Source organism: Macrotis lagotis, chromosome 6, assembly GCF_037893015.1.
Source record: "Macrotis lagotis isolate mMagLag1 chromosome 6, bilby.v1.9.chrom.fasta, whole genome shotgun sequence".
Taxonomy (NCBI): Eukaryota; Metazoa; Chordata; class Mammalia; order Peramelemorphia; family Peramelidae; genus Macrotis; species Macrotis lagotis.
The window spans coordinates 79,260,355-79,283,547 of record NC_133663.1 but is presented as its reverse complement, the minus strand read 5'-3'; the positions used below and the strand labels follow the sequence as shown (position 1 = coordinate 79,283,547).

General features: G+C 34.9%; 1 protein-coding gene across 1 annotated transcript in view; it reads left to right on the top strand.

Annotated features, from left to right (window-relative positions):
* The window catches only part of UNC80 (unc-80 homolog, NALCN channel complex subunit), a 214,262-nt gene that overhangs the window by 25,733 nt on the left and 165,336 nt on the right, over window positions 1–23,193 (top strand). Inside the window, exons 8-11 of the mRNA XM_074191473.1 lie at window positions 17,824–18,085; window positions 19,490–19,624; window positions 20,535–20,757; window positions 21,688–21,828. Coding sequence (XP_074047574.1) covers window positions 17,824–18,085; window positions 19,490–19,624; window positions 20,535–20,757; window positions 21,688–21,828 — 761 coding nt within the window. The remainder of the gene's footprint in view (window positions 1–17,823; window positions 18,086–19,489; window positions 19,625–20,534; window positions 20,758–21,687; window positions 21,829–23,193) is intronic.

Here is a 23,193-nt window from a genome sequence, read left to right as displayed (position 1 = left end):
AAATATATTTTGCTCCAACCTTTTACCTTTACTCTATATGTATCTCTCTGCTTAAAATGAGTTTCTTGTAAGCAGCATATTGTAGTATTCTGGTTTTTAATCCACTCTGCTATTTGCTTACGTTTTAAGGGAGAGTTCATCCCATTCACATTCAAGGTTATGATTACTAATTCTTTATTGCCCTCCATACTATCTTCCCTCTGTTTGTATTTTTCCCCCTTCCCCCCCCTTTATTCATATTCCCCAGTATTTTGTTTCTGAATACTACCCCCTTCAGTATGTTTACCCTCCTATATCACCCTTCCCCTTTCTTTCAGCTTTCCCTTTTCCCTTTTCCCTTCCCTTCCTTTTGTTATTTCCCCTTTCCCCCCTCCCCTTCCCTTTCTCTGCCCCCCTCCCCTTTTCCCCTTTTAATACTTGAAAGGTTGGGTGTTTTATAAGTTAACTGATTATGTGTAGGTTGACTTTAAACCAAGTCTGATGAGAAGAAGATTCACGTGTTTCTCACCTGCTTCCTTCTCTCCCCTCTATTACCATAGGTTTTTTGTTCCTCTTAGTGTAATGAGATTTACCCCCATTCAATCCCCTCCCTCCTCCCATCTCTTTCCTGTTCCCCCTTTTTAAGGTGGTAGTGTTTTTTAGATCATTCTAAGTCATAGAAAATTGAGTGTCTATCTGTCCCTTCTAGTTCAGTATATTCTATCAAATAGAGTCAAAATTCCTGAGAGTTATTAGAGTTCTCCCAATTGGGGTTAAAGCCAGTTACATCCCATTAGATAGCAGTCTCATGGATAGGTCATGAATGTCCATCATTTCTGGCTAGGTATATTCTCTCTGTTAGAGTTGCAGTTCTCAAGATTTATGAGAATCTTTTTCCCCCATGCTGGGATATAGCCAGTTTCAACTTATTGGATTGCATTTTTTTTCCTTTTACTGCCCCCCCTTTTTTTACCTTTTCATGTGTCTCTTGAACCTCCTGTTTGATGTCCAAATTTTCTGTTTAGCTCTGGTGTTTTCATCAGAAATTTTTGGAATTCTTCCATTTCATTAAATGTCCATATTTTTCCCTTGAAGAGAAGGCTCAGCTTTGTGGGATAGTGGATTCTTGGTTGCATTCCAAGCTCCCTTGCTCTTCAAAATATTTCATTCCAGGCCCTTCAATCCCTTAATGTTGATGCAGCCAGGTCCTGCATGATCCTTACTGTGGCACCTTGATATTTAAATTGTTTCTTTCTGGCTGCTTGCAGGATTTTCTCTTTTATCTGATAATTCTGGAGTTTGGCCACAACATTCCTTGGTGTTTTCATTTTAGGATTTTTTTTCTGGTGGGGATCGATATAATCTTTCAATAACTACTTTGCCCTCTGATCCATGATATCAGAGCAGTTTTCCATCACTAGATCCTGTAAAATTAAGTCCAGGCTTTTTTCCTCTTCAATGTTTTCAGGAAGTCCTATAATTTTCAGGTTGCCCCTTCTCAATCGATTCTCCAGGTCAGTGGTTTTGTTGATGAGGTATTTTACATTTTCTTCTGTTTTTTTCTATTTTTTGATTTTGTTTAACTGATTCTTGCTGTCTCATGAAGTCATTAGTTTCTGTAGACTCTGTTCTTTTTTTGGGGGGGGGGAGTTTTCTTCATTAACCTTTTACAATTCCTTTTCCAATTGGTCAGTTCTACTTTTGAAAGAGCTTTCCATTTGACCAATTGAGGTTTTGAGAGAATTATTTTCTTTTTTGCATTTGCCCAATTGAGGATCTGAGAGAATTATTCTCATTTTGTATTTGTCCAATTGATGATGTGAGAGAATTATTCTCATTTTGTATTTCTCCAATTGATGATCTGAGAGATTTATTCTCCTTTTGTATTTCTCCAATTGTACTTTCTAAAGTTTTGTTTTCTTGTTGCAAGTAATTAATTGTCTCCCCCAAATTTTCCAGTTGATTTTTAAACTCCTTCCTTATTTCTTCAAGGAAGTCTTTCTGTGCTGAAGACCAAATTGTATTCTCCTCAGAGGTTCCAGGTCTCTCTGAGTTAGGGTCTTTCCCTTCCAAGAATTTTTCTATGGATCCACCTCTCCGCTGACCCTTCTTCATTTTGCTAAGACCTGAGTTGGGGAGAACTTGGTTCACAGGGGCTTGGGATCACTTAAAGGCTTTACTAACTGAGTGCAGTTTCTCTGGCTGGCCAGTAGGAGGTGCTGGTTGCTTTCTCTGGAGTGTCTGTGACCTTGATTGAGGCCTTTTCCCTTTGCTTGAAGGGAGGAGTTGGAGCTATTGAATTCTTTTGCCTTCAATCAATGGTGGGCTTTACCCTGGCCTGAGGTCATTCCTCAGCTGGGCTGGTTCTTCTACTCACACATCTGGGCCTGATGCAGAAGTAGTCTGCATTTGTTTGTTTGGGAAAAGGTCTGAGCTGTAATGGGACTCTGAGTTCCTCAGACCAGAGGAGCCCAGGGATGGTGTCCACAGCTCTCCTGCACCAGAACTCTCATCCCAGCCCTGTCCACAAGCTCCCGGGGGCCAGCGCCAACACCAGTGCCTCTGCTCCCTAATTGACTCAAGCCCCTGCCATCTAGCCCCAACGCTGATCCAGCAGGTCTGGCTCTCCGGCCCTCAGACTCCTGGCTCCAATTCAGCTGCTAATCTCACTGATTGGGGCTTATCCTCCCTCTGAGCCCAGACTCACCGGCCTGAATTTGGCCAAAGCTGCTGCCGGAGACAAATCCTGAAGTAGATGTTCTTTCTCCTGACTTTTCTTTCTGGGTTTTGTGGGTCGGATTTCTTTTAAGAGGTTTGTTTCATGTGATAGATGGGGAAGAGATCAGGAGACTTTAGAACTGTGCCTGTCTTCTCTCCACCATCTTGGCTGGAATTGGTTTCTACACTTTGACACCTCATACCATTCAACCTGTTTCTAAGTACTTTTGATTTTTTCCTTTGTAACATCTTTCATATATATCTATATCTATCTATCTATCTGTAAATCTCCTATACTTTGATCATGATGTAGACCTCAACTGGATGACATCAATAAATATCTTTTTATAGTAGTCTATTCTCCACCCAACTATCAAAATTATCCTCCTAAAACACAGGTCTGTCCAGGTCACCCTCCTTATCCTGTTAAGTCCAGTGATTCCCTATCACTTACCAGATCAAATATAAAATCCTCTGTCTGGTGTACAAAACCCTTCATAATTTGTCCATTATCCTTTCCAGTCTTCTTACACTTTACTTGCCTCCACCTATCCAGAAATCCAGTGGCACTGGTCTCTTTGTTATTCCTCACAAAAGATATTCTATCTCCCAATTCTAGGCATTTTATCTTTTTTTTTCCAAGTCTGAAACCCTTGCCTTCCTTATCACTACCTCCTGGCTTTCTGGTTTTCTTCAAGTCTAAAGTTCTACCTTCTACAGGAAACATTTCCTAGTTCTTCTTAATCTTAGCATTTTCCCTCTGTTGATTATCTTCAGTTTGTCTTGTTTATGTCTTGTTTGCACAAGTTGTTTGCATGTTGTCTTCTTCACTTACTTATGAGTTCCTCATGGGCAGGAATTGTCTTTATTTCCCTATATGTAACATAGTGATCAACTCAGAGTAAGCATTTAATAAATACCAACTAGCCTGTGACTTCAAGAAGCTACAGCATGTGCAGTGGCTACACACTAATTCAACTATCTTGGCAGAAGGCTAAATAAAGCTGAAGGTAAGTGACAGACCTCAAACCCATTGGTGACATAGAAGTATGTCTACAACAAGCACTTGAAGACTTCTCCTAGTGGAATGGGCAGAGGAGAACAAATTATTCCAATGACCATTAAGGCAGGTGAAGTAGGCACTGTAGAAAGCTTGGTAAGACATCAGAGATGCCAGTCATCCACTGCATCCCATGCCACCATGAGTGGCATTACCTTTTGTCTAGCCACTGGACTTTAGTGACTTTGAAAGAGAGAATAAAGCTGATGACTTTGTGCAATCCTAACTTACTAAAATCCAATTCACATACCAGTCAAGACGATATTCCTTGATGTCATTGGACCTCTTCAAAAGCAAAGGATGAACAAATGATTGACTGACTTCACCATCCAGTCACCTTCTTAGAGACATTCCTGATTAACACTCTTCTCCTTAAAATGTGAAACCTAGAACCGAACACATTATTACAGATGTGGTCCAAACAGGATAAAATAGAGTCTAAATTCTAATCCTAAACACAGATACTTTGTTTCTTAACGTAACATAAGATTCCATTAGATTTTCTTTTTGCTGGAAGAAGAATAGTTGCCATATAATAGTGCTAATTTGTGTTGAGTTGGAGCTAAATTTGAATCTTCAGGGTTTTTTTCAGATTATATGCCTATGTCTTGTACTATGATCTTGTACTAGTAAGACCAATTTTTTTTTTGTTTTTTTTTGCAAGGCAATGGGGTTAAGTGGCTTGCCCAAGGCCACACAGCTAGTTAATTTTATTAAGTGTCTGAGGCTGGATTTGAACTCAGGTACTCCTGACTCCAGGGCTGGTACTCTATCCACTGTGCCACCTAGCCACCCCATAAAACTGATTTTTTAAACTTAAATCCAAGACTTTTAATTTGTCCTCAATTAAATTTGTATTTAGTATATATATATATTCATTGCAATGTTCTAGCTAGTCAATAACTATTTTGGACTATAATGATGACCTTCTGTATTTATTATAACAACCATCTCTGTATTGTCTGAAAATTTTATCTCAACTTTATACAATTCACTGATAAAAAATTTTAAGCTGGGGGAAGGCCAAATATAGATACTTGGCAGCACTCCTTTAGAGATCTCTTTCTAAATTTATGCTCCAAGATAATCTTTGAAGTTAGAGTGACATCAGTGATGTGGAGACTTGATTTGCAACCTTGTCTATCTATTGCAAACTTGTCTATCTATTATTTTAGTTCTTGTCCATGTCTTCCTGTGAATTTACCACAAGTATCCAAGAGATTTCTTCATAGTCTCATGATATTATATGAGTACCAGTAGAACATAGGATCATCTGTTATCCTTCTAAATTACTATATAAATAATCTATCTTTTTTATCCTATATTTATTTAATGACATCTTTTTTACCTAGTTTCTCTCATGCAATTGACCAAATTAATTTCCCCTCAAACCATTTTGTATCTATAGACAGAGTCTAATTCCCAATTATTTCAAGTCTAGTCCTAGATAAATAAGATTTACTGGTATTTTTCAATACCTTTTCTAAATCTGATTTACAAATCTCATAAAATGGTATAATACTCAAATAAGGACTGAAACCATATCAAATATAATAAAAGCAACACTTCAAGTCCTTTTATTATATTTAAGTTATATCATGTCAGTCCAAGAAAATATATCCTCAATAACTTTTGAATTTTCAACCTCTATCAATTTGTGACTTCACTATTGCCTTCAGACATGTTCACATCTTGTCTTTGAAAAATCTTCAAGTTGTCTTACTCTTTACTCAAACTATCATTCTATATTTCTCCTTTCTTTCTCAGAAAACCCTTGGAAAAAAAATTTCTGCACTCGCTGCCTACATATCTTCTCACAATCATTCCTTAACTCCATAATTTGCCTTTTGATCTCATCAATCTATTGAAAAATATTCTCTCTAAAATTAATTTATTAATTATAAAATATGATGATTTTGTCTCAAGTTCAATCTATCTTGACTAATCTGATTGTTCTGTGCATCTGACACTGTTAACCACTGTGTTCCTGGAGATTCCTGCTTCTCTCTGGGGTTTTGTGATACTACTCTTTTTTAATTCACTTCTGTTCCGTTTGAACTCATTTTATGGGTCATCATCCATCTTATGGCTAATAGCCATCATTATTCTCCAGAAAACTGTGCTGGGTCCTCTTTTCCTTCTATTTCATCTGTCCTTGGTTATATATCTGCCATTATGTGTTTTCCTTTCATCACTGAAAAAGTAACACCCCCTGAACTTAAGTTTTTCAGTTGTGCCAGACTCTCATGACCCCTGCATGGGGTTTTCTTAGAAAATATACTGGAGTGGTTTCCATTTCCTTCTCAAATGGCTTAAGGTAAACTGAGGTTAAGTGACTTGGCCAGGGTCAATGAATTAATGAGTGTCTGAAGCCAGAATTCAACTCAGATCTTCCTGACTCCAGGGTTACTAAGTAACCTAGCTGCTTCTCAGTCTTGCATTAACAATTGCCTCTTAGACAATTCATATCAAATATCTGAGACATCTTAAATTTAACAATGTCTAAAACTGAATTCATGTTTTCTTAAATCTTTCATGTAATTAAAATTATCCATTTTTACCTCTATAGTCATTGCTATCTCTTATCCAGTCATGAGCTCTTCCCTTTCCTATTGGTCTGACAGGTAACTTCTTCCATGCTCCCCCAATTAATGTCTGCTAGACATTTTCTATATTTTCTAGAAATTTTTGTTGAGTTCTTGTTCCAAAAGCTTGGTTCTTCACTTTTATTAAACATTAGGTTACTGAGAACATTTACACATACATATTGAATGCCCAAACTATCCTATTAATCACTGTATTCCTTAACCAAATGTAGATTGTTTTGATAATTACTGCTTTGTCATATATTTTGAAGTGGGTAACTTTACTTGTTTTTTTTTTCATTGACTCGTATTCTTTTGTTTTTCCAAATTAATTTTGTTATTTTCTTTCCAGCTTTATAAAATCTTTGATAGTCTGATTGGGACAACATTGAATAAATATTGTTATTTTTATTATATTAACTTGGCCTTCCATGAGCTATTAATATTTCTCCAATTGTTTATGTCTGTCTTTATTCATGTGAAAAGTATTATATAATTGTGTTCATATAGTTCCTGGGTTTTCTTAGGAAGAAACCTCCCTGCAGTTGTGTTAATGTAATTTCTCTTTCTATCTCTTCCTGCTGGGTTTTAATGGTAATATATAGAAATGCTTGTTGATTTGTATGGGTTTATTCTATATCTTTCACCTTTGCCAAAGTTATCAATTATTTTGAAGATTTTTTTAAGCTGATTCTAAGCTTCTCTTAATATGCCACCATATCATCTACAGAAAGTAAAAAAAAATTGTTTTCTTATTATCTTTGAGAAATTCCTCTACTTTCTTCTTCTTTTTTCCTAGAGTTAGCATTTCTAGGACAATATTGATCAATAGTGGTAACAATGGTCATTCTTGCTTTGGCCCTAAACTTGTTGGAAATGCTTCTAGTTTATCCCCAATAGAGATAATGTTCATTCTTGGATTTAGAGAGAGATGTTACTTATCATTTTAAGAAAAGCACCATTTATTCTTATGCCTTCTAATGTTTCTAATAGAAATGGATATCAAATTTTGTCAAAAAGTTTTTCTGTGTCTACTGATATAAACACATGATTTTTTGTCATTTGTGTTATTGCTATGGCCAATTAAGCTCATAGTTTTCCTAATAGTGAACTAACCATGCATTCCTGATATAAATCCCACCTGGTAATAAGACATGATCTTTGTGACAGATTTCTATAAAGACCTTCTTAGTATTTTATTTTAAATTTTTTCCTCAATATTATTAGGGAGATTGGTCTGTAGGATTATTTCTTTGTTTTTTCCTTTCTCTAGGTTCAGTATGAAATCATATTTTCTCATATAAGGAATTTGATAGAACTCCTTTACCTATTTTTTGGTTTATATAATATTGGAATTAATTGTTCCTTAAATGTTTCATAGATTTCACTTATAAATCCATCTGGTCCTAGGTTTCTTATCATTAGGGAGCTCATTTGTGGCATGTTCAATTTCATTTTCTAAGATAAGTGTTATTCAAATGTTCTATTTACTCTTCTGTTAATCTGGGTAATTTTGTATTTTTATAAATATTCATCCATGTCTTTTGGATTATCCCTTTTATTGGCATGTGGTTAAGCAAAATAGCTCAAATAGTTGCTTTAATTTAATTTGGATGGATTATGCATTCACTGTTTTCATTTTTGAAATTGGTAATTTGCTTTTCTTCTTTCTTGTTTTTTAATCAAATTATTTTTGAAATAATAAAAAAGGTTGTGGTTTTATTTACTAGTTCAATGGTTTTTTGCTTTGCATTATTTTATTTTACTTTCAGTTGTATCAATTCACTTTTCAGGATTTCAAATTTGATAATTAATTAGCATTTTTAATTTAGGGTTTTTTTGGTTGTATATCCAATTTGTTGATCTTTAGTAGTAGATGTATTTAGCAATATCAACTGTTTTGGCTATATTCCTTGAATTTTGGAAATTTTCTCATTTTTATTATCTTTAAGGACTTTCTGCAATTTGTTCTTTGACTATTCATTATTTACTTTTAGATTATTTAGTTTCCAAATAATTTTAATCTTTGCTTCAAACCTTTATTGAATGTAAATTTTATTCCATTATGATCCCCAAAAGGTGCATTTAATATTTCTATTTTTCCAAATTTGTTTGTAAGGTTTTATGTTCTAATACATGGTCAATTTTTGTGAAGGTGCCATGTACAGGTGAGAAAAAGATACACTTTTTTTTTCTTATTCAGTATTTCCTAGAGATTTAACATATCACTTTTCAAAAATTCTATTCAGGTCCTTAGCTTCTTTATTCTTTATTTTGTAATTTTACCTAGTTCTAAGAGGAGCAAACTGAGGTGCTCCACCCAATAGGTTTTTATGTATTTTCTCTTTCACGTAACATTTCTCTCAAGAATAAGGACGCCATGCTGTTTGGTGCCTATATATTTAGTATTGATATTGTTTCATTGTCTACAGTCCCTTTCAATAAAATGGATTTCCCTGATTACTTCTTTAAATTAGATCTATTTTTGCTTTTGCTTTGTCTGAGAACCTGTTTTCTACCCCTGACTTTTTTTTTACTTCAGAAGTATGATAGTATCAGTAGTATAATATATGTGTGTGTGTGTGTGTGTGTGTGTGTGTGTGTGTATTAGATATATGGATACATAGTATAAGAAGTATAATAGATCCTACTCCATAACCTTATTTTAACTCTGTGGGCCTCTTATAAGCAATACATTGCTGCATTCAGGTTGGTAATACATTCTGTTATCTGCTTCAGTTTTATGGGTGAGTCTATCACATTTATGTTCACATTTATGATTGCTCTGTATTTCTATCTGTTCTCTTCTAATTGTCCTTAATTTTTTATCCTTTCCTTTCCTAAAAAAAAATCTGTTTAGCTTTTTGATCATGGACTTATATTTTGGGGTAAAATGGATTCCTATGCTAAAGGGTTGTGTGTGTGTGTGTGTGTGTGTGTGTGTGTGTGTGTGTGTGTGTGTGTGTGTGTGTGTGTAATTTCTTCTTTGAACCAATTCAGGTAGAAGTGAAATTAAGTATTGCCTGCTCCCTTCTTCCACTTTCTCCTATGTTATAAAAACTTCCTTACATGCTTCTTTTATGTGAGATAAATTTTTCTCATTCTTCTCTCTTTGTTCTTCTTTTGGGACATTTCTCTTCCCCCCCCCCATTCTTTTTTTTTCAAGTAATGCCAATATAATCGACTCACACCCATGTCTTCTATCTATGTAAACTCCTAACTACACTGATAATGATAAAACTCTTAGGAATTTCATGTATCATTTTCTCAAATAGGAAAACAAATTATTTAATTTTATTAAGTCTCTTATGATTTCTCAATTATGTTTAACTTTTTATGCCTTTGCTTAAATGCCAAATTTTCTATTCATCTCTGGTCTTTTAACCAGGAGTGCCTGAAAGTCCTCTATTTCATTACATTTCCACTTTTCCACTTGAAAGATTAGTTTTGTTCTGGATAGTTTATTCTTGGTTATAATCTAGATTCTTTGCCTTCTGGAATATCATATTCCAAGTTTCTCACTCCATTATAGAGATTTATGCTAAAATGTTTTGTGATTCTGACTGTAGCTCACTGGTCCTTGAATAACTTCTTTATGACTGCTTGCTATATTATTTTTCTTGATCAGAGAGGACTAGAATCTATATAATATTATATTTGTATAATATTCCTGGAAGTTTTCATTTTGGCATCACTTTTAAGATGTAATTGGTGGATTCTTTCAACTTCTATTTTAGCCTCTGGAGCTAAGATGTCAGAGCAGTTTTCCTTGATTATTTCTTGAAATATGATGCATAAGCTCTTTCTTTGATTCTGGTTTTCAGACAGTCCATCAATTCTTAAATGATGTCTCTTGAATCTATTTTCCAGGTGAGTTGTTTATCTAGGAAGATAATTTAAATTTTTTCTATTTTTTTAGACTTTTGACTTTGTTTATTTATCTCTTGATGTATCATGGAAACATCAGTTTCCACTTGACCAACTCTAATTTTAAGCAGTTATTTTTTTCACTGAGGTATTGTACTTCTTTGATCAACTTGCTAGTTCTCTTTTTAGATAGGTGGTACAGCATATAGAACACAGGCCTTGGAGTCAGGAGAACAGGAGTTCAAATCTGGCCTCAAACACTTGACACTTACTAGCTCTTGGACTTGAACAAGTCTCCTAACCCCGATTGCCTTCTATTCAAAGCCATCTCCAGTCATTCTGATTCATATGTGGCCACTGGACCCAGATGTCTCTGGAGGAGAAAGTGAGGCTGGTGACTTAGTACAATCCCACCTCACTCAAATCCAATTCATGTGTTTGTCATGGCAGCATCTTCCCTGATGTCATGGTCTTCTTTGAGAACAAAGGACAGGCATCATCCAAAACATCATCAGTTCTCTTCCTAATTTTCTTGCAATGTTCTCAATTATTTTCCCCAATTTTTCATCTACTACTCTTATTTGATTTTTAAAATAATTTTTTGCTCTTTTAAAAGTGCCTTTCTTCCCTGTTTATAGGAATTCTTGTTGGACTGGTGTCTTAATTGCATTTTACTTGTAGATATTTCAATGCCTTTATCTTCTTTTGAGTTTTTATGCTGAGTTTCCCTGTTTCCACAGGAGCTATTCATGGTCAGGTTCCTTATTTTGTTCTTTGTAAGAGAAATAATTATTAATAACACATGATCTGGGGAGATTCATATTTCCCCCTTTTTCTTTTATCCCCATTTTAAGACCTCAATCTCAACCTCAACCTTCTCTTCTATCCATCCTCCCCACTCAGGTTTAGGTTACCTGGAATTGAGTAATGGAACCTAACCCAAATGGCTCCCACTCCTTCCCTGGTGTCCTATAGAATATCATTCTGGTTAGGAGTTTGGTTCTCTCACCACTCTTGATTCCACCACTACTGCTACTACTGCAAGTCACAAAGGATGCCACTACTGCCTCTAGGTCCCACAACTTGTGTTTCCTCCTCTTCCTCTGCTCCCAACAGCCCCTACCCCAGTGTTCATAAGCAGACCTTTTAATTCTCTTAAGCTGTCCTAGACTGGAAAATGAGATTCTGTGACTTTTATTTGGTTATCCTGTTCTGAATTTGATTTGAAGAATTTTTTTTAAATTATTAAGAGGAATGGGTTAGGAGAGCACAATAGAAATCCTCAATTTCCTCCACCATCTTGACCGTACCTCCACTAAATGTTGAATGATTGAACGTTATACTGTTAACTCATTTAACTTATGATTTAGCAATACTCCTGAGCCTGTTTCAAAGGAGGTCTTTGGTTGTTGTTGGGGATTTTTTTTGACCTAGTCAGTCCCTATTCATTTTGCCCTGATATTTTCATGACTCTGATTATGCTCAGTTGAATCTCCCCCTATGGAATTTCATCCTATTTTTGTGAATAGTTTCTATAATTAACAAAGTCACTTTGAATTCTATTCCTGTTTCCCAAAGCCTTAGCAATTTTTCAGAGCTCAATGTCATCAACAAGCTTAGTGACTATTTTCTCTATTCAACCATATGTCATTGCTAATAATGTGATATATTTAAAAATAAACACACATAATATATAATTTCTAAAAGTTAAGATAACTATGGAATGGCTTTGATAGAACGACTTTTCTCATCAGGAGATCTCTCCACAAATCTAAATCTAATAATAATAATTTCTAACTTTTCTTGTACACTCAAAATAAAGCAAAATGGCATTCCATCTAATTTGCATCATTAAATTAGATCCTGTCTTTTTTTCCTATGCTGGGAACAAAGATATTTGCATGTAATAGTATTTTATACTAGTTTATTAAATCACTAGTTAGTAATAGTAAACATAATAATAATCATTGAAATAAGAGTAGTAATAAGGATTTTTCCACTATTCCATAGTTTATTGGAAAGAATGAGTAATTTGTTTTTAAAAATCTGTTTCTGATGATTACCTTAAAAAAGTAATCTTATTCTCTCCTTTTTCTATTGGTGATTATATCAGTTCCCATGGGATCAATTTTCATCTCTAAATAGATGACTCCCAGAACTTCAAGTCAGTCCTCATTTTTCTCCTAAACTTCAGTCCTATATCAATTTCCTGCTAGACTTACCTCTTTGGATGTCCCATAGGCATCACATATTCAAAACAAATTATGGACTCATTATCTTTTCCACTAAATCTTGTTCCTCCTGTACTTCTACACATCTGTCAAAGACCCCACTAGACATCCACTAATCAAAATTTCAACCTCAGTGTTGTCCTCTTTGCTTCCTTCACCATCTCACCCCCCCATATTCAGTTGCCAAGTCTTTTTAATTCTACTTTAACAAAGTCTCTCTATTAAAAAAAAATTATTTAATTGATGGAATAAAACAAACATTCCCAATAACACAGTGAAACAAAAAATATAATTTCCCATGAAACTTCCTAGTCCTTTTAAATATGTAATAAAGTTATCATGTAAATTTCTTTTTTTTCTCCCCATTTTTTTGTCCCTTTCCACCATTCTAGAGATGGTGACCATTAGACACAACTAAGCAAACATACACACACTTATGTAAAACTATTCTATACATACTTCTATTTATAGGTTATTTCTCTAGATATAGTGTCTTTCTTCATTATTTCATATATAGTTAATTTCTCTCCATTAATATAGACACCACTTTGGTTCAGGATCTTCTTATCTCTTCCTTGGTCTATGGCTGTACCTTCTTCATGATCTCTCTTTGTACATCTGCCTCCCTTTTCCTTCTATCCACACAATTATCAAATTGCTTCTCAATGCTCAGTTCTGATCGTGTCATTTTTTTTCCTGCTTAAGAAGCTTTAGTGACTCCCTAATACTATAGAAAAATTGCAAATTTTTCTAATTGGCTTTGGGAACCCTACAAAAATACTATTACAGCTGACTTTCTACTTTGTATCATGTACTATCCTATTTGCTCTCTCCTTCCCACAATATTCTATGTTTCACATCTATTTATTTGAAGGATCCCCCATCCCTGGAACACTTTTCAAGCCCACCTCCACTTCCTGAAGCCTCCAAGCTACTTCCAAAACTGCTCAAGTGCCATATGTCAGGAGAAGCTTTTAATAATTTTGCCAGTTAGTGTTTTCTGATGCTATCCCATGAAATTGTTTTCAATTTATTTAGAATATATCTTCCATTCACTTACCTGTATGAATGTCATCTGCCCCTGCTAGGAAAGTGTCCTAGTGTTAAGCCTGGAACAAGCAAGACCTAAATTCAGTCTCAGACACCAGCTGTGTGACATTTAATCTTTGGTTGCCTCAGTTTCCTTATTTCTAAAATGGCATAAGAATATCACTACTCCCCAGGGTTGTTATGAGAATCAAATGAGAAAATCATTTTAAATCACTGAGCAACCTGACTAACGCAAAGTAAGCACTGCATAAAATGTTAGCTATTATTATTCCTGAAGAAAGGAACTGTTTCATTTTTGTCCTTCTTGGTCTAGTGTCTGGTAGAGTCACTGACATAAAGCAAAGTAAATCATTGTTGAATTAAATGGAGTTGAATTTCATGGGAAAATTTTCAAAAGTAAAGAATAGATCAAGGTTGAGAAACCTGAAATAGAGTCTATCTATCTATCTATCTATCTATCTATCTATCTATCTATCTGTACATGTATGTTATATATTATATATATATATTGCCTTTTAATTTTTAACAGAATTAAGTTTGTATTTCTCTCAATTGCCTACCTACAAAGGGCAAATCAACAGAGAAATTGCTGTGAAGAAAATGACATTTTCTATGTATGCTCTGGCCTCCACACACACACACACACACACACACACACACACACACACACACACGCATATGCATATGCACATGCACACACATTCTGGTGAATTAGAAATGAGTCAGTTGCCCTTTAGAGAAAATGAACCTTGCTACTAGGCTTCATTAGCTTGTTGCCATAGAGATGACAAAGCCTACAGCCTTTTCTAAAGGACAGTTAATGTCCTTAAATTGATGGAGCCCATATATTAAACACAGGAAAGAACAGAAGAGAACTTTAATAACTGAGGAATGTGTATGTCTTGGCAACAGAAGCTGTTTACTCCTACCAGCCTAATCCAATCATAGCCTCTTTTTCATCTCAACCTTGAATAAGCTAAACATAGCTGTTCCCCAAACTCCACACTAATTTAACTATGGTACAAGTCCCTTAAATTAATAAAAAGTTTCATTTTTAATTACTAAAAGCATAGGTTTTAATTTCTGGTTCATTAAAAGCACCTCATGGGGTCACGGCTAATTTTCATGGTTCAGGGGTTACATCAATTTCCTTCATGTTTTCAGGAAGCTAGTCTCTCGATTCCAGAGTGAACATTTTGTAATCAGCAGTCCAACTTTCTGAACTCTATTAAGTGGAGACCTGGTGACAGTCATATGTTTAGCCACTAAATTTCCTTTTAAAAAAAATCTTCTCTATATCTTTTACATTCAGAAAAACTGAGTATTTTCTTTCTCCTCTTTTCTTTTCAATTCAGTTTGACTCTTTCATAAGAAAAATACACTTCTGACCAAATAATTATTAATCATACATGGTTTGATTTTACTTTCTCAGTATACATGTGGTTTCCAATAAGAAAATCTATATATGAAAATCTGAATTTATAAACTACATAAAATAGAGTAATGACCAGATTGCAGAAGGATATTTCTCTTTGTAAAAGCAATTTATAATACAGGAGTCTTCTTTATTGCATCATAAAGTTCCTTTAAATCATAAGTCCCTGATAAATCTCAAATATGCATTCATTTGACAACATTGATTTATATCTAACCTTCCAACAAACTATATTTCTTTAAAAAAAAGAATAATGGTTTTAGAACTCAAAGCATCATTAGTTTTTTGCAGAACTGCTTGTTCTTTTTTCTCTTTCCTTTTTATTCATTGTTATGTAGAATGATTCTCTGGGTTGGAGGAGGGGGATAAATTTAAAAAGCTGATGCAAAACCAAAATATTCTAATTTTTAAATTTAAAAAGAAGTAATGACCACTGTCTCCCAAATGCTTAGAACATTTTCTCTAATTGTCTATATATACACGAACAACTGGCAGTAATCATATATTGTTCTAGATTGTACAATTAGCAGTTGATAACTGTGTTTGCATTGACCAGTTTGTAAGCAATAAGTTCTAATCATAGTGGTCAAACCGCCAATTAAAGTAGTTCTTTTGAGATAGATAATAACTAACTTGGGCCACTACCATAACTTGCTGGGGCAGTGAATAGAGTACCAGGTCAGAAATCAGAAAGGCTCATCTTCCTGAGTTCAAATCCCACCTCAGACATATACTAGCTGTGTGATCTTGAGTAAATCACAAAATCCCATTTGCCTTCTTTTTTAATCTGGACTAAAGAAGGATAATGCAAACCACTTCTTTGCCATGAAAGCCCCAATGAGGTCAAAAGGAGTCAAACCACAATTGAAAAATGACTAAACAACAAAAAGAGGACCAAATGGTAATATGACCTTTATTTTACTAATCTTAATAACTCCTAAGAAAATGAATATTTTTAGAATTATATACAGTACAGTAATAAGGTATAACCTATTAATAATCGATGGGCTGGAAATAGTTAATGGATCCTTCCAACTATATCTTATTACAAGGAATCATTTTAAATGCTAGGATGAATCACATGAAATGTTTAATAATAATAGAGATTGAAATGGGTCAGGGAAATGCAACGAATTACTGTGAAATATTTTCAACCATTTCCAACATTCCCATCTTTTTACCTAGATATCTCCTTGATCTCCATTCTCTCCTACTTGTATTATACTTTATACATGTGTTATCAACAGAGGCTATCGAGTTTCTTCTTGACAGACAATTAGCAAATATTTGTTCATTTGAATTATAAATACATCATATATCCAGCCTCAGACACTTAATAATTACCTAGCTATGTGGCCTTGGGCAAGCCACTTAACCCCATTGCCTTGCAAAAACTAAAAAAAAAGAAAAAAAGAATACATCATAGCAAACTTATTTAGAATACACATATAAGAAAAATTATTTACTAAAAATAAAAGTTTCTGTATTACCTTAAAGTAATTTGAAAGACATGTACAGGAGCAGCTAGGTGCAACAGTGGATAGAGCACCAATGCTGAAGTCAAGAGGAATTGAGTTCAAATCTGACAGACATATGATATTTACTAGTCATATGACCTTGGGCAAGTCATTTAACCCCATTATCTTACCAATAAAAGGCATGTATATCAATTCCAGAAGACCAGTGGAGACTCACATGTAACCAGTCTGATTTTTATTTATATTATTGTTTTTTGCCAAACAGTTCAAATCATAGTTATACTTTCCTGATATTTATGTTCTTGGGTGCTAGGAAGAAGAGAGCACCACTCTGGAAATGGATTCACTATGTTCAAACACTACCTGATAAACTTTAACTATATGACTAAGGGCACATTTTGAATTCAGTTTCAGTTTTCTCTTGTATGTAAAATGGAGATAATAGTACCTTGCACTAAAGTATACTGTGAAATCAATTATTTTTCCTAACAAGTAAAAGACCATAGAGAAGACTTGGGGAGGCTCAGAAAGCTGTGACATCTGGTGAGAATAGTGGGCTCCAGTTGCAACAGAGCCCACAAGACCATGTCCAACTGGTTGAAACCTTCTCAAACCATGGGGTCAGAATCAGGTAGCCCTTCTAATGGCTACATTTGACAAGTAAAACCCATCGTTTTTATGTTGTCTGACTGAAAGATCTAATATCAAAGAATTAAGAGAATCAGAACAGAATTTGGAATAGGATGAGAGTGTACTGAGGAACAATTAAATATAGAATGTGACTTTCCATAAGTATTTCCTGGGTGCACCAGAAATCTATTCCATTGCAAACTGGAAATGGTTCCAAATTTATCCTCCAAGCTATGTTTGAGATTTGTTGGTTTCCTGTGAGACATATGGTTAAGTTGGACTCTTCTAACTTGAGATTAGTGATGATCAACTTTTAGCTTGCAACTCCTAGGTTCCTTTAAGGTTAATTTCAAGGGGTCTTACTTGATTCTCCCACCCATTAATCCCCCATTCTCTGAAAAAAAACATTTTGTATTCATATTAATATATCTTGATTAACTTATTTAAAATTAAGTTGCATCCTCTTAGAATGGCATTCACAACCTGGGGACCTTTTTGTAAATATCTTAATATAATTTGTTTCCTTTATAATCTCATCTTTTATTGTATTCATTTAAAATACTTTGAGGTTTTCATAAGCTTCATCATATTGACAAAGACTTCATGATGCAAAAAATAAATGAATGAATGAGTGAATGAATGAATGGATGAAATGAATGAACAAATGAAATCAGAACTTCCACTCTAGGAGAATGCAAGCTCTTCTGGACAGTGGTCATGACACCTGACAAGTGGATTTTTTTCCCTAAATGTCTTCTGATTGCTAATTGATTGGTTTGATTTGGAACAGAGCTTCTCTGGTGATACCTCCTTGCCAAAGGTCTCGCTATGCCACCTACTTTGATGTCGCAGTACTGCGCTGCCTACTCCAACCCCATTGGTCAGAAGAAGGCACTCAATGGTCCCTGATGTATTATCTGCAGAGGTTAAGGCACATGTTGGAAGAGAAGCCAGAAAAGTCTCCAGAACCAGAGATTCTGCATCTGCCTAGACCCCGCAGCAGTTCCATGGTGGCAGCAACTCCATCACTAGTAAACACTCATAAAACCCAAGTAAGAAAAATTTCTTCTCCATCATTACACTTCGGTGCTCTGGCTTTACAAATTACCAACTATCTATTTTCTTCTGTTTCTCTGCAAATGCCTAACATTTGTTTCGGGGCTTATTACAGCTGGAGGATTATCCTGAAACTACACAAATGTGTGACAATACACAAATGTGGGACAAACATACACACATGCACATATATGCATATGCATGAGTGTATGTTTGTGTATATGAAGATATATCAAATTCATTAATATAAATTTAAGGCTGTCTTTATCCAGAATGGATTGTTCTAACTACAAAAAATATTATGGTAACTGAGTTAACTATATATGTGTGTGTGTATCATAATAAAAATAGTCAACTTTCAAAGTATTTGAAAACAATAAAAATGATAATGATACACATTTATGAGCCTATTGATATTTACAAGCCACTCTCCTTATAATTCCATGAGAGGTCAGCAAAATTAATTGATGTCATTTTAAGGATGAGAAAGTTTATCCTGAGGAAGTTTAAAGTGTCCAGGGTCATGCAGATATCAAGTCTTATACTTGCACTGAATATTAGTGACATAAGGGCTTTTTGATCATCATTAAGAAACATTAACTATCACGATATGGGCCTGACAGATAATCTGAGAAAATGGGCTGAATTACCTACCCCTTACCCAGAGACAGATTTTTGAAATTTGCTAAAAATGACCCCACTAGATTATTTATTTATCTTTTGCTATTAGAGTAACAAATTGTAGAAAGTTTGAGCTACTGTGAGAGAGATCATTGGGTCATAGTTTTGGAGTTAGAAGAGATGATAGAAAACATTCAATCCCACACTGTCATTGTTCATTTGAACATCTATCTGTCTGAACTTTCTAATATTTCACATTACAGATAATTAAAAGAATCATATTGGAAAAATTCTAGTATATGGATATAGTTAAAGAGTTCTGAGGCAAAGATTGAAAGAGTAATTAGATAGGGATATGAATTAGCAAAAATATGCAGTTTTATAGAAAATAAATCTAGCCAAAATGGGTAGCAATTTGAATGAATCATTGTAGTGAAAAACCTTCATTGCACTTAAATGTCTTAGTCTTCCTTTAAACAAACAAAAAAATCCAGGAAATTGAGACTTCCAAACTTCTAGCATCTACAGAATTATAGTATTATTGGCCCCATAAAACAGGGTCACAATTAATAATGCATGAAATAAGGTCTTCTTACAATGACAAAATACAATAGTTATGAAATGGCAGAGTTTAAAGTTCAATATTTAACAGATAATTTAAAGCAACCCAGTAGCTAACCACAAATAAGACTTCAAAAAGAACCACATCATCTTAATACTGCTTACAGGAGGTATCCCTTGGTTTGATTTGGCTACATCTGCCCTTTTTGTTTTTCAAGGATCTCACCATGAAATGTAATGAGGAAGAAAAATCTCTGAGTACAGAGGCCTTTTCCAAAATGTCCTTGACCAACTTACGTAGATCTGCAGTTCCAGATCTCTCTTCAGACTTGGGCATGAACATTTTCAAGAAAGTGAGTGATGTCTAATGTAATGGGAATGGGGGTGGGTGGGGGTGGAGGACCTTAACTCTACTGGGTACTTGGTGGGAGGCAATATTGTCCAATGGAAAGAATACAGATTTCCTTACAGAGAATGATAGTCCTAATTTTGTTGAATACTATTATTTATATTGCTATATAAATAAGTACGCCAATTATATAGATTTAGCCTGCATTTGGAGTTTTTTCTCCCTCAGTGTAGCAGATAGTTTTCATGGTAGCCATTCATTGTATCTTATCCAATTCTCCTTGTGACTAATGTCACATATTTTCAAATTGACTGCCTTAGTATAGAGCAAAGATAACTTGCCTACATGGGATTAAACCTGTTATCTTAGCTTTATTGCTACTGTGTTCTACTCAGCTGGGCTAACAGAATACAAGTATAAATGAGTGAAAAAAAATTCACCTGTGCTTATTTTTGTTCATTAATTTTAGGCAGTGGGTAGTATTCCAGGAAAAAGACAGTGAGTCATTGTTATCCAAAATGGAGCCAGTCAATACTTCAATGAAAAATACATATTTTCTTCCCTTGCTCTGTTTTGGATGGCATCAATGTATTGTTCTATGTCCATCCCTTTCCTGGAATACTGCCTATCTAATCCTGTCAATTTTAAGGTCTTTGGATAACTGAACTGCATGTAATCCTTCCCTCCACACCTCTCTCTCTCTCTCTCTCTCTCTCTCTCTCTCTCTCTCTCTCTCTCTCTCTCATTCTCACCCACTTGCTCTCTCACTCTTACTCTCTCTTTTTGTTTCTCCTCTATATTTCATACACACACACACACACACACACACACACACAAAACTATATATATATATATATATATATATATATATATATATATATATATACACTATATATATACACTCAAATTTATAGTTTAAAAGTCGCAAGGAAGACCGAGAACGAGAACGCAAAGGCTCTATCCCATTTCACCACACGGGGAAGAGAAGACAGCGTCGAATGGGGGTGCCTTTCCTGCTCCATGAAGATCATCTGGATGTGTCCCCCACACGCAGCACCTTTTCATTTGGGAGCTTCTCTGGGCTTGGAGAAGATAGACGTGGCATTGAGAAAGGTGGCTGGCAAACCACCATATTAGGTAACAGTGAAACTTAAGTGTTTTTCTTTATGTTCCAATCTAATACTGTGAGAATATAGAAATTCAAGGTCCTCCTTGAGGAGCAAGGCTAAAGATCTTGAGCTAAAGTACAAGTCCCAAGCAGAAAATAATTCTATGTCTTCACAACCAAAACAGAGTTTAAGCAATTTTCTAGAATTTTTCTTTAAGGGATCTAAGAAAACTTCCAATTACCAAATCAATTGGTTCTGGATGCCTAATATTAAAGTGTTCCAAAAACTCAAGAGACATTGTGGATCCAAATTAGGCCAAAAACCCTGATACCTCTTATTAAAAAAATAACAATAAAGAAACAGCAAAGTAAGGGAAAGATAGAGAGGTGAACTGGTGAACTGAGGCTTCAAAATTAAGAAAACTTAGGTTCAGCCCAGCTTCTGACATTTTGGCCATGTCCACTGGACAAGTCATTTTACTCCTTCCAGGAAACTCTCAGAAACTAAATTGCAGAAGAATTACTGATCTACATAAGCTTGAAGATGTTGTCTCACCAAGAATTTTTCCATACCTGTGAAAGAACTTGTCCAAAGTTTTTTTAAAAAGTAATAAAATCAGCTGACATTAAGAGCCAATATCAGACTTAAAATTTACTAGCTGTAGACCTTGGCCAAGTCATTTAACCCCATTGTCCTACAAAAAATATAGTTGGCCTATTGTAGAACAGGTGATTTCTGAAATATACATAAGAATGGATCTATCCTGTCCTCAGTAAGCTTCATATGGAAGCTTCATACCAAATGTTAAAGAGAGTAAGATTCTCTATGGTTCAGCAAAGCTCCATTCTTTTCTCCCTATTTCTCCCTCTTCCCACCTCTCCTTTCAGAGATAAAGAATAATGAAGTAGTTAAGCAGAATCTTTTGCAATTTGTAAAACCCAATTTTTGTTCACTTTAGGCAAGTTCACCAGGAGGGGAAGTTCTGATGCAGCCACTGAAATGGAGAGTCTGAGCGCCAGGCATTCCCACTCCCATCACACCCTGGTCAGTGACTTACCAGATCACTCAAACAGTCATGGAGAAAATACCGTCAAAGAGGGTATGTCCTCTACAGAAAAAGAGGTCAAGGAAGTAGGAGCTGAGGGGAGTTGCGACCCTTTTTTCAATTTCTGAATTGCTCATCTAGAAATGCCTTCAATGAAAATGCTTTCTTCTGTTCTATGTTTAGATAAATCTCATAAGCATTTATCCTAAAAGGGATCCTCTCCTGCATCTGGCAAAACTAGGGCACGACAATGAAGACTCCATGGAGTCAAGGAGGATATAGCTAAGACATAGAAGCTAATATTTCCTACATGAGTACTAACTAGGAATATTTTTCTCCTGAAGCAAAAACACCTGGGGGAGGAGTGAGTGGTGATAGACAGGGAGCACATAAGGACACCATGGGGATAGTACCCTAAGGGAGAGAGAGCAGCCCTTGAGGACAGTGACTAATTCAAGATAATAGGGAACTATAGAGAGGATGCATAATACTCAGAGGTTGGCACTTTGGGACATAGGCCCTGTTTGAACTATGTACTTTTCAATTTTATTTTCTAGGATGCTAAAGTGAAAATACAAAAGTCTTTACCTTAAAATGAAAACATACAAAGCAAGACTGGGCTACTAAGGAGAAATGAGAGTGAGCATCATGGCATTTCTCTCTGCTCCTGGCACCTCTGACCTCTTTTACTCTATTTTTGTTTGTTAATTGATTCAATAGCGTTTTAATACCCTCCATCAAGACATTTGTTTCCATTTTCTCAACTTTTAAAAAAGTCTTTCAACTTTAAAAATCTTTCTTTGGTGTTAACTAAACCATATGGGTAATGACTGTGATTTAGAAGGACAAAATAGACTCTGTCAGAGTAAAATATTTTAACTCAAGTAATTAAAATTTGTATATATGCATTCAGTCAGTGATCTAGAAGTGGATAAAACTGATCATTTGTGATGTGGGAAACTGATTGATATTTAAAGAATATTCTTCCTACCTGACAGTCCTTTAAATAACCAACTACCATATCTCAGCTAAGTATTCTCAGGGAAGCAGAGTAATAGTAAATTGATTTGTTAACTATTATGTAAGAGGTTTATTATTTAACCAACTTAATCTCTGGTTTATAATTTATAACAATATTTATAATATATTAATAATTTTATATTTATTATATATAATAGATATTATTTAATAAATCAGCATTAAGTCTCTCTCTGTACTAGGAATTGTGCTAGGTAATGCAAAAAATGTAAATCAATTCACAAGCATTTATCAAGTGTCTTCTATGTGCCAGACATAGAAATTCTGGGTATTAGAGTTACAAGATCAAACATAAGACAATCCCTATCCTGAAGGAACTTATATTCTATTAGGAAATTATAAATAAAAAGAAGAATAATGCACAGCCCCTGCCTTCATTGA